The 12,577-nt window shown below is 45.0% G+C and overlaps 1 protein-coding gene across 2 annotated transcripts in view; it reads right to left on the minus strand.

Moving 5' to 3' along the window:
• The window catches only part of parp10 (poly(ADP-ribose) polymerase family member 10), a 46,403-nt gene extending 43,208 nt beyond the window's left edge, over positions 1 to 3,195 (minus strand). The window contains exon 1 of one of the 2 annotated variants that reach the window (XM_062979818.1): positions 2,870 to 3,195. In XM_062979818.1, coding sequence (XP_062835888.1) covers positions 2,870 to 3,056 — 187 coding nt within the window. In that variant the 5' untranslated portion in view covers positions 3,057 to 3,195. Of the gene's footprint in view, positions 1 to 2,751; positions 2,772 to 2,869 lie in introns of those variants that run through there. The other variant, XM_062979819.1, reaches the window with a different exon arrangement.
• Positions 3,196 to 12,577: the final 9,382 nt, after the last annotated feature.

A 12,577-nucleotide genomic window follows, 5' to 3' on the forward strand; every position in this document is an offset into this window, starting at 1 on the left:
CCAGCCAGCCATAGATATGATAGGTGGATACCTCAGGGGAAACCTTCCATGAAGGCCCCTCGTAGACCAAACTTCTTGGTCAGACTCAAACCCTAATCCGATCCCTCCCGACGGATGGCCAGCCAGCCATAGATATGATAGGTGGATACCTCAGGGGAAACCTTCCATGAAGGCCCCTCGTAGACCAAACTTCTTGGTCAGACTCAAACCCTAATCCGATCCCTCCCGACGGATGGCCAGCCAGCCATAGATATGATAGGTGGATACCTCAGGGGAAACCTTCCATGAAGGCCCCTCGTAGACCAAACTTCTTGGTCAGACTCAAACCCTAATCCGATCCCTCCCGACGGATGGCCAGCCAGCCATAGATATGATAGGTGGATACCTCAGGGGAAACCTTCCATGAAGGCCCCTCGTAGACCAAACTTCTTGGTCAGACTCAAACCCTAATCCGATCCCTCCCGACGGATGGCCAGCCAGCCATAGATATGATAGGTGGATACCTCAGGGGAAACCTTCCATGAAGGCCCCTCGTAGACCAAACTTCTTGGTCAGACTCAAACCCTAATCCGATCCCTCCCGACGGATGGCCAGCCAGCCATAGATATGATAGGTGGATACCTCAGGGGAAACCTTCCATGAAGGCCCCTCGTAGACCAAACTTCTTGGTCAGACTCAAACCCTAATCCGATCCCTCCCGACGGATGGCCAGCCAGCCATAGATATGATAGGTGGATACCTCAGGGGAAACCTTCCATGAAGGCCCCTCGTAGACCAAACTTCTTGGTCAGACTCAAACCCTAATCCGATCCCTCCCGACGGATGGCCAGCCAGCCATAGATATGATAGGTGGATACCTCAGGGGAAACCTTCCATGAAGGCCCCTCGTAGACCAAACTTCTTGGTCAGACTCAAACCCTAATCCGATCCCTCCCGACGGATGGCCAGCCAGCCATAGATATGATAGGTGGATACCTCAGGGGAAACCTTCCATGAAGGCCCCTCGTAGACCAAACTTCTTGGTCAGACTCAAACCCTAATCCGATCCCTCCCGACGGATGGCCAGCCAGCCATAGATATGATAGGTGGATACCTCAGGGGAAACCTTCCATGAAGGCCCCTCGTAGACCAAACTTCTTGGTCAGACTCAAACCCTAATCCGATCCCTCCCGACGGATGGCCAGCCAGCCATAGATATGATAGGTGGATACCTCAGGGGAAACCTTCCATGAAGGCCCCTCGTAGACCAAACTTCTTGGTCAGACTCAAACCCTAATCCGATCCCTCCCGACGGATGGCCAGCCAGCCATAGATATGATAGGTGGATACCTCAGGGGAAACCTTCCATGAAGGCCCCTCGTAGACCAAACTTCTTGGTCAGACTCAAACCCTAATCCGATCCCTCCCGACGGATGGCCAGCCAGCCATAGATATGATAGGTGGATACCTCAGGGGAAACCTTCCATGAAGGCCCCTCGTAGACCAAACTTCTTGGTCAGACTCAAACCCTAATCCGATCCCTCCCGACGGATGGCCAGCCAGCCATAGATATGATAGGTGGATACCTCAGGGGAAACCTTCCATGAAGGCCCCTCGTAGACCAAACTTCTTGGTCAGACTCAAACCCTAATCCGATCCCTCCCGACGGATGGCCAGCCAGCCATAGATATGATAGGTGGATACCTCAGGGGAAACCTTCCATGAAGGCCCCTCGTAGACCAAACTTCTTGGTCAGACTCAAACCCTAATCCGATCCCTCCCGACGGATGGCCAGCCAGCCATAGATATGATAGGTGGATACCTCAGGGGAAACCTTCCATGAAGGCCCCTCGTAGACCAAACTTCTTGGTCAGACTCAAACCCTAATCCGATCCCTCCCGACGGATGGCCAGCCAGCCATAGATATGATAGGTGGATACCTCAGGGGAAACCTTCCATGAAGGCCCCTCGTAGACCAAACTTCTTGGTCAGACTCAAACCCTAATCCGATCCCTCCCGACGGATGGCCAGCCAGCCATAGATATGATAGGTGGATACCTCAGGGGAAACCTTCCATGAAGGCCCCTCGTAGACCAAACTTCTTGGTCAGACTCAAACCCTAATCCGATCCCTCCCGACGGATGGCCAGCCAGCCATAGATATGATAGGTGGATACCTCAGGGGAAACCTTCCATGAAGGCCCCTCGTAGACCAAACTTCTTGGTCAGACTCAAACCCTAATCCGATCCCTCCCGACAGATGGCCAGCCAGCCATAGATATGATAGGTGGATACCTCAGGGGAAACCTTCCATGAAGGCCCCTCGTAGACCAAACTTCTTGGTCAGACTCAAACCCTAATCCGATCCCTCCCGACGGATGGCCAGCCAGCCATAGATATGATAGGTGGATACCTCAGGGGACACACCTTCCATGAAGGCCCCTCGTAGACCAAACTTCTTGGTCAGACTCAAACCCTAGTCCGATCCCTCCCGACGGATGGCCAGCCAGCCATAGATATGATAGGTGGATACCTCAGGGGACACACCTTCCATGAAGGCCCCTCGTAGACCAAACTTCTTGGTCAGACTCAAACCGTAATCCGATCCCTCCCGACGGATGGCCAGCCAGCCATAGATATGATAGGTGGATACCTCAGGGGACACACCTTCCATGAAGGCCCCTCGTAGACCAAACTTCTTGGTCAGACTCAAACCGTAATCCGATCCCTCCCGACGGATGGCCAGCCAGCCATAGATATGATAGGTGGATACCTCAGGGGACACACCTTCCATGAAGGCCCAACTTCTTGGTGACACACTGAAGCCCCGCCCCCTTCCCGTTCCCGCCCTCCATCCGGGTCCCCCCGGCCCTCCGTGTTCCCCCTCAGACCTGCGGCCTGCTCGAAGGCCAGGAGGGCGCGGGAGCCCTTCCGCCGGAAGTCCCGCACGGGCCCCCCTCCGGACCGGCGCCGGTTCTCGAAGTAGAGCACCAGCAGCTCCTCCGCCGCCTCCGCGGGGAAGCCCCGCACCTCCACCCACCGCGAGGCCGGCGGGGACGGCGGCGGGGACGACGCCATCCTCTCTTTCTCCCCTCAGGGCGCTTCCTTCCCTTCCGCCCACAGGAAGGCCAGAAACGAAACTGAAAGTGAGGCGGGCCCAGGCAGGAAGGGGCGGTCCTCCGCCAGGCCCCGCCTCCCAAGCCCTGCCCAATCGGGTCCCGCCCCTGCTCGAGGCGCTTGCCCCGCCCACATCCAGAAGCCCCGCCTCTGCGTGACGTCACCAGCCTTCCCACCGCAAGTGCCTCCTAGTACAGTAGAGTCTCACTTATCCAACATAAACGGTCCGGCAGAAGCTTGGATAAGCGAATATCTTGGATAATAAAGAGGCATTAAGGAAAAGCCTATTAAACATCAAATTAGGTTATGATTTTACAAATTAAGCACCAAAACAAGAAATTTGACAGAAAAAGTAGTTCAATACGAAATAATCCTATGTAGTAATTACTGTACAGTAGAGTCTCACTTATCCAACATAAACGGGCCGGCAGAATGTTGGATAAGCGAATATGTTGGATAACAAGGAGGGATTAAGGAAAAGCCTATTAAACATCAAATTAGGTTATGATTTTACAAATGAAGCACCAAAACATCATGTTAGACAACAAATTTGGCAGAAAAAGTAGTTCAATATGCAGTAATGCTATTTAGTAATTACTGTATTTATGAATTTAGCACCAAAATATCACGATATATTGAAAACATTGACTACAAAAATGCGTTGGATAATCCAGAACGTTGGATAAGCGAGTGTTGGATAAGTGAGACTCTACTGTATTTACGAATTTAGCACCAAAATATCACGATGTATTGAAAACATTGACTACAAAAAGGCCTTGGATAACCCAGAACGTTGGATAAGTGAGATAAGTGTACTACAGTTCCAGATGTTGTGGTGACCCCAGTGCTTGAATGCTTGTCATTTGGGAGTTGTAGTTGCTGGGATTTATAGTTCACCTACAACCAGAGAGCATTCTGAACTCCACCAACGATGGGATTGAACCAAACTTGGCACACCAAACTCCCACGACCAACATAAAATACTGGAAGGGTTTGGTGGGCATTGGCCTTGAGTTCGGGAGTTGTAGTTCACCTACATCCAGAGAGCATCGTGGACTCAAACAACGATAGATCTAGGCCAAACTTGGCACGAATACTCAACATGCCCAGATGTCAACACTGGTGGAGTTCTGGGAAAATAGACCTTGATATTTGGGAGTTGTAGTTGCTGGGATTTATAGTTTGCCAACAATCAAAGAGCATTCCGAACTCCATTAATGATGGAATTGAACCAATCTTGGCACACAGCACTCCCATGACTAACAGGAAATACTGGAAGGGTGGGCATTGGCCTTGAGTTTGGGAGTTGTAGTGCACCTACATCCAGAAAGTACTGTGGATTTCAAACAATGATGTGGCAGGGAATGGAATCCCCTTTGAATCCCACCGTTGCCACCAAATAATGTAGAGATGCTGAGGGTGACAGAGGAATGGAATCCCTTTTAGAATCCCCTCAGCTTTGCCACCAATATGTACAGAGGTGAGGTGTCTGACAGGAATGTGTGTCAGAGATGGAACCCTCTGATCCTCCACACACACACACACACACACACAGATACCACCACCCAATAAAGATGTTTTATGAGAGATGATGTTAATTAGTTATTAGTTTGACTATCTTCTTCTTCGCTGCCACCAATGGAGACGTCAGGCAGATGGTACTGGTTCTTTTAAGCTTTTTCTATTTGTTCCACTTCAGATGTTGATGTTGCTTAATTTAATATGAGAGTATGACAGAGGCTTGATTAGAATAAAATCAAAACAAGTTTATTGCAGGTACAGAGCTTGATGGTTTCAGATAACTTATTAAAGGCATTTCGCTTAATGGTTACAAACGGTTATGAGGTGGTTAAACTTTCAAAATACTTCTTTCTTTAAGTTACACTAAACCCTGATCCTCCTGGATCCCCTGGGATTAATGTTCCCTAATCCACAGATTCTATAACTGACCCTAGACAAATCACCTAACTTGCCTAGTCTGGTCTATCCTAAATCTGACTCAAATCTCTCTATTTAAGCCAGCCTGATTCTCCACACAAGAATCAGATCCTTCTCTGTGACTAGAGAATCACCAACTGCTGGGTTTTAAAATATTCCCCCTTTTCCTTTCCAGGCGGCGGTTGGCTCCGCCCCTGTTGCCATGGTAACCTGCTCTAGCATTCTAAGATGGCTACCTTCCCCATACATAATGTCAATTCAAATACTCACCATTTTAACTTAGCCGAACCTGGCTGTTTAAACAAAATCAAATATACATATCACCTCTAAACAAAATATAATTATACACTGGATGGCCATCTGTCGGGGGTGCTTTGAATGCGATTTCCTGCTTCTTAGCAGGGGGTTGGACTAGATGGCCCATGTGGTCTCTTCCAACTCTACTATTCTATGATTCTATGATTCTATGACTTCTTCACAGGTTTGGTGGGCATTGGCCTTGAGTTTGGGAGTTGTAGTGCACCTACATCCAGAAAGTACTGTGGATTTCAAACAATGATGGATCTGGACCAACCTTGGCACAAAGATTCAGTATGCCCAAGTCTGAACACTGGTGGAATTTGGGGAAAATAGACCTTGGGAGTTGTACTTGCTGGGATTTATAATTCACCTCTTCCAATTCCACAGCACTGCTGGTCACAGCTGACCTCCAATTGGAGCGCTCAAGGGCCAGGGCTTCCCAGTTCTCAGTGTCTATGCCACAGTTTTTAAGGTTGGCTTTGAGCCCATCTTTAAATCTCTTTTCCTGCCCACCAACATTCCGTTTCCCGTTCTTGAGTTCGGAGTAGAGCAACTGCTTTGGGAGACGGTGATCTTTGGGTATTTGGACAACGTGGCCAGTCCAGCGGAGTTGATGGCATAGGAGCATTGCTTCAGTGCTGGTGGTCTTTGCTTCTTCCAGCACGCTGGCATTTGTTCGCCTGTCTTTCCAAGAGATTTGCAGGATTTTTCTGAGGCAACTCGGATAGAAATGCTCCAGGAGTTTGGTGTGATGTCTGTAGACCATCCATGTTTCTCAGGCGTTGAGAAGGGTTGGGAGGGGTATGGCTTTGTAAACAAGCACCTTGGTCTCTCTACGGATGTCCCGGTCATCAAACACTCTCTGCTTCATGTGGAAAAATGCTGCACTCGTAGAGCTCAGGCGGTGTTGTATTTCAGTGTCAAACACTCTCTGCTTCATTCTGAAAAATGCTGCACTCGCAGAGCTCAGGCAGTGTTGTATTTCAGTGTCAAACACTCTCTGCTTCATTCTGAAAAATGCTGCACTCGTAGAGCTCAGGCAGTGTTGTATTTCAGTGTCAAACACTCTCTGCTTCATTCTGAAAAATGCTGCACTCGTAGAGCTCAGGCGGTGTTGTATTTCAGTGTCAAACACTCTCTGCTTCATTCTGAAAAATGCTGCACTCGCAGAGCTCAGGCGGTGTTGTATTTCAGTGTCAAACACTCTCTGCTTCATTCTGAAAAATGCTGCACTCGCAGAGCTCAGGCGGTGTTGTATTTCAGTGTCAAACACTCTCTGCTTCATTCTGAAAAATGCTGCACTCGTAGAGCTCAGGCAGTGTTGTATTTCAGTGTCAAACACTCTGCTTCATTCTGAAAAATGCTGCACTCGCAGAGCTCAGGCGGTGTTGTATTTCAGTGTCAAACACTCTCTGCTTCATTCTGAAAAATGCTGCACTCGTAGAGCTCAGGCAGTGTTGTATTTCAGTGTCAAACACTCTCTGCTTCATTCTGAAAAATGCTGCACTCGCAGAGCTCAGGCGGTGTTGTATTTCAGTGTCAAACACTCTCTGCTTCATTCTGAAAAATGCTGCACTCGCAGAGCTCAGGCGGTGTTGTATTTCAGTGTCAAACACTCTCTGCTTCATTCTGAAAAATGCTGCACTCGCAGAGCTCAGGCGGTGTTGTATTTCAGTGTCAAACACTCTCTGCTTCATTCTGAAAAATGCTGCACTCGCAGAGCTCAGGCGGTGCTGTATTTCAGTGTCAATGTTGACTTTTGTGGAGAGGTGGCTGCCAAGGTAGCAGAAATTGTCAACTTTTCTAATGTGACACCATTAAGCTGTATTCCTGGCATTAGTGGACAAATTTAATTATATAAGCATTTTAATTTTATAATTCATAGTTTAATAGAGTTTAATTAGAGTTTTAATTATTGCAGTACTGTTTTATTGTTTATGGATTCTGTCACTGTTTTATTGAATGTATTTTGGGCAATATAACTGCTGATTGTTGTAAACCACCCTGAGTCCCTCTGGGTGAGAAGGGCGGGGTAAAAGTGATGTAAATAAATAAATTAAATAAATAAAATTGCAGAGGGATTGGGTGCTGCCTTTTGCTGGAAGAGCACTTTGGTTTTCTCGATGTTCAGTGAGAGGCCGAGCTTTGCATAAGCTTCTGCAAAGGTGCTGAGAATGGCTTGTAGTTTTTCTTCTGAATGTGCACGGCATATTGGAATTCTATAACAGATTGTAATGAAGTACGAATTTTTGGTTTACAGATGTTATGTTTAATTGTGTGTTTTAAAAGGGTAAGTATTACAGTTGCTGCCTCTCAGCACTCAGGGGCTGGTTGCCATGGAGAAGTAGGCGGAGCCAACTGCCATTTAGTTGAAGAAGTGCAGAGTTTAAAAAAGGGATTCAGTCTGTGCTCTGATGAGGCACAGGGAAGACTGATCCTAGGTTAAGGGGATCAGGGAGACTCAATTAGTCATTTTGAGTCAGTTTAAAATAAGTTTGGTGACTTATTTGGTATAATCTGTGTCCTGGTAAGGAACAGAGAGTCTGTGATAGCATATCACAGGGGTGACTGTGGTATAAAAGTGGCTGAGGAATAGAGTTTAACTACCTTAAGTGGAAGAAGTGATATTTTAGAGAGTTGATTCATCTTATTCTGGAATTGTAACTGTTAATAAGAATACCTCTTCATGAGAAACATCATTGTAACCATTAAGCTTTGTGCCTGAATAAACTTGTTCTTGTTTTTCCAACACCGAAGCCTCTGTTATATATATTTTGAACCAAGTACACTACCATCTAAAATAAATACAGTAGATTCTCACTTATCCAACACTCGCTTATCCAACGTTCTGGATTATCCAACGCATTTTTGTAGTCAATGTTTTCAATACATGGTGATATTTTGGTGCTTAATTTGTAAATACAGTAATTACTACATAGCATTACTGCGTATTGAACTACTTTTTGTGTCAAATTTGTTGTATAACATGATGTTTTGGTGCTTAATTTGTAAAATCATAACCTAATTTGATGTTTAATAGGTTTTTCCTTAATGCCTCCTTATTATCCAACATATTTGCTTATCCAACATTCTGCTGGCCCGTTTATGTTGGATAAGTGAGACTCTACTGTAAATAAAAGGGAAAAGGAATAAAAAGTAAAAGGTCTCCTCCCTGAGTCTTTGGTGGCTAGATCATTTAAATTAGTGGTTCCATCTTTCCAAATTAGTGGCAGTCACAATTAGCCCTTTATAATTTGGAGGCAGCTCCTCGTAATAAGCATCCTTCACAAATTGGTGGCAGCGGTGGGATAAAAAAAGATTCACCCCTGCCTGAAGTAGCCTCCCCGCTCTGCTCCTTCCTTTCCACAGATGTTATAGAAGTCATTCAGAAAAACGCTGCACTCGCAGAGCTCAGGCGGTGTTGTATTTCAGTGTCGATGTTGACTTTTGTGGCGAGGTGGCTGCCAAGGGAGCGGAAATGGCCAACGTTTTCTAATGTGACACCATTAAGCTGTATTCCTGGCTTTGCAGAGGGATTAGCTGGTGCCTTTTGGAAGAGCACTTTGATTCTCTCGATGTTCAATGAGAGGCCGAGCTTTTCATATGCTTCTTTCTGCAAAGGTATTGAAAATGGTTTCTAGGTCTTCTTCTGAATGCGCACAGACTTTTTGTGATGACTCATGGGCCATGTAGTCCCGTTCCTAGTGCTGTTGTGGCAGATGAAGAGGAAAACTTGGGTTTTCCACCATTTCAGCCAGAAAAGGAACTATCCCAGCCAGAAATGGAGCCCTTGCACCTGCAGGAGGTTTGTCTTCCAGAAATCTGCCAAACAAGCCCTGAGTCAAAATCTCCCCCTTTTTCTCGCCGTAATTATTATCTCCAGCAAAAAGGAGTTCAGCAGGCTAATCGCAGGAGCTTGAGAATTGCAGCAAAGCATTCAGATGATTAAGCCTGCTCCCATGAGAAATTTTAGGGAGTCATACATCTGGACACAGAGATTGACTTTCGTTTCTGATTCCCCAGAGAAGTGTTCTTTGGTGGGAAAACGAGAACCTATTTAGGTTCCTTGCTCCCGAAGGAATCTTGCGGAGTCAATTCGTCAGCTACCGGAGCAGCGTGTGTGGACAGCTACTCCTGCTCTCAAGCCTTTGTTCCTGTTCCAAGCCTTCGTTCCCAGCCTTGTTTTTCTCCCCGGATCTTGCCTTGTTTCCCGGACCTCGCCAAGTAATTACCACGGATCTTGTTCTTGCTCCTCGTTTCTTGTTGCCTTGAATCAAGCCTTGTGTTCCAAGAATCAAGTTTACTTCCTAGCCTTGCTTAAGTTTCATGGACTAAAGGACCTTGTCAGCTCCCCTCACTTTGCTTGGCAAAGTGAGTGTTTCGGTTATTGGATTACAACTTTGGACCTTAATATTTCATATTGGACATTGTTTCTTGGGACTAATTTTGACCTTTCCTGAAAGGTCTATTTCTGGACTATTTCATACACTTGCTTTTATTAACTTTATACATTCCTTCAATAAAGATATTAGATAGATTCTGGCCTCTGTGTATGGTTATTGGTGCTCTGCAGCCTGGGTTGTGACACTTTTGGACTTTGGACTACAGCTCCCAGCATCCCTAGGCATAGGCCCGGGCAGCTGAGGCTTCTGGGGGATGAAGTCCAAGCGGAGGCTCTGACGTCAGCACAGCGAGGGCGTTCAGGCTGCGAAGGCGGCGCTCTCCGCCAGGGGGAGCCCGAGTCATATTTTTTTTCTGGGAAGGGGGCGGCGGGACAAATAAGTTTGGGGACCCCTCCCTGGTCTAGATCAGGGGTCCTCAAACTTTTTAAGTGGAGGGCCGATTCATGGCCCCTCAGATTGTTGAGGGGCCGAATTATCATTTGAAAAAAAAAAATGAACCAATTCCTATACTCACTGCATGTGTCTTATTTGCCCCCCCCTCAAAAAAAAAAAAAACAACAACAACCCAGCAACAATTATTTATTTATTTATTTATTTACTACATTTATACTCCACCCTCTCTCACCCCGAAGGGGACTCAGAGCGGCTTACAAGTTGTATGTACATACAATATATTATATTATTAGCATAGCACTATATTGTATTATGCCATTATATCGTAATATTATTAGTAATATTACATTTAATATATAATATAATATATAATTAATATTATCATATTATATAATATTACTAGCTGTGCCCGGCCACGCGTTGCTGTGGCAAAGTGGTGGTGGTATTGGTTAAAAATTGTTGTGTAATTTTTATTTGACTTTATTTGCATTTTTAAATTAATTTTATTGTAAGTTATCTTTTTATTTATTATATTGTATTATTTTCTTGTATTATTTTTAGTTATTTTCTGTTATTATAGTATTTTATTGTATTAATTTTTTTAGTGTTTTTAATTATTTTTTTATTGGGTTGCTAGGAGACCAAGTGGGCGGAGCTTAGCCTTCTAACTGGCAGCAATTGGATAAAAGCAATTATTCCTCTCTCTCTAATTAGGACTTTATTTTTCTTTTCTTTTTGTTGTATCAACCTAGAGCCATGGATGATGGGTTGTGTCGTCAAATTTCGAGGTTGGGGGGCCTGTAGTTTTGTTGTTTTGTGGGTCGCCGTGATGCCATCACTCTTTTATATATATAGATTATTATATTGTATTATTATTATTAGCTGCCCTGAGTCCCCTATTGGATGAGAAGGGTGGGGAAGAAATACTATAATAAATAAATAAATAAATAAATAAATATTATATTATATTGTATTACATTATAATATTATTATCAATATTATATGTTTACACAATATATTATATTATTACCATATCATTCATTTACAATATTTCATTTAAAATATTAGTAAATGAAAGAACAATACAATATTTAATTGCACCTTTTACCTTTGTCAACTCGATATAGACACAGCAGGGTCTACTTCCATCCCAATTTGCACTTCCAAGAATTTGCAGCACTTTATCAGTCACCTTGTGTTTACAATATTTATAGGGTGCACCTTACCCAGTCTACTTTTACAATCTCTCAGTTTTAATCCATGTTTTTATTAGTTCTTGTTTTTTATTGGCTAATGTTTTATTTTATTTTTTTTATTGTGCAAGTTGTTGTCTATTGCTGTGTTTTATACTGCTACTGTTTTTATTCGGGCTTGGCCCCATGTAAGCCGCCCTGAGTCCCCTCCGGGGAGATAGAGGCGGGGTATAAAAATAAAGTTATTATTATTATTATTATTATTATTATTATTATTATTATTATTATTATTTAAAAATAAAAATAATTTTAACCCACACACTGTAAACTTATCAGGATTGCAGTGGGAAGTGTGGACCTGCTTCTGGCCAATGAGATCATCAAGTAGGATGGTTGTTGTTGTGCCTTCAAGTCATTTCAGACTTTGGTTGAGCCTAAGTCTAATACTGAGGGCGGGGGCCAGGTCAATGGCCTTGGAGGGCCGCATCCGGCCCCCGGGCCTTAGTTTGGGGACCCCTGGTCTAGATGAACCCCAACAGGAAGGATGGCCATTGATACCAGAGTTGGATAACCAATGAGATTGTGATTAGACAGCACGCCCAGTGCATCAACCTAGCTAGCTATCAAGGGTTGTCCGATTGCACATCCGATATACAAACAATATTTCTATAGTGGGTTGCTGTGGGTATATATATATATATATATGTCAGTTTATACCAGGCATGGGCAAACTTCAGCCCTCCGTGTGTTCTGAACAATTAGGGAGTTGAAGTCAAAACACCTGGAAGGCCAAAGTTTGACCATGCCTGGTTTATACATACGCACACCCTGGACTCTCCACAGATATATATTTACCTTCCTTGCCTAGTTTCTCCATGCCTCACAACCTCTGAGGATGCCTGCCGTAGATGTGGGCGAAACGTCAGGAGAGAATGCTTCTGGAGCATGGCTATATATTCCTCACATCCTCTGAGGATGCCTGCCATAGATGTGGGCGAAACGTCAGGAGAGAATGCTTCTGGAGCATGGCTATATATTCCTCACAACCTCTGAGGATGCCTGCCATAGATGTGGGCGAAACGTCAGGAGAGAATGCTTCTTGGAACATGGCTATATATTCCTCACAACCTCTGAGGATGCGTGTCATAGATGTGGGTGAAACGTCAGGAGAGAATGCTTCTGGAACATGGCTATATATTCCTCACAACCTCTGAGGATGCCTGCCATAGATGTGGGCGAAACGTCAGGAGAGAAT

The sequence above is a fragment of the Anolis carolinensis genome, chromosome 4 (genome assembly GCF_035594765.1).
Source record: "Anolis carolinensis isolate JA03-04 chromosome 4, rAnoCar3.1.pri, whole genome shotgun sequence".
NCBI lineage: Eukaryota > Metazoa > Chordata > Lepidosauria > Squamata > Dactyloidae > Anolis > Anolis carolinensis.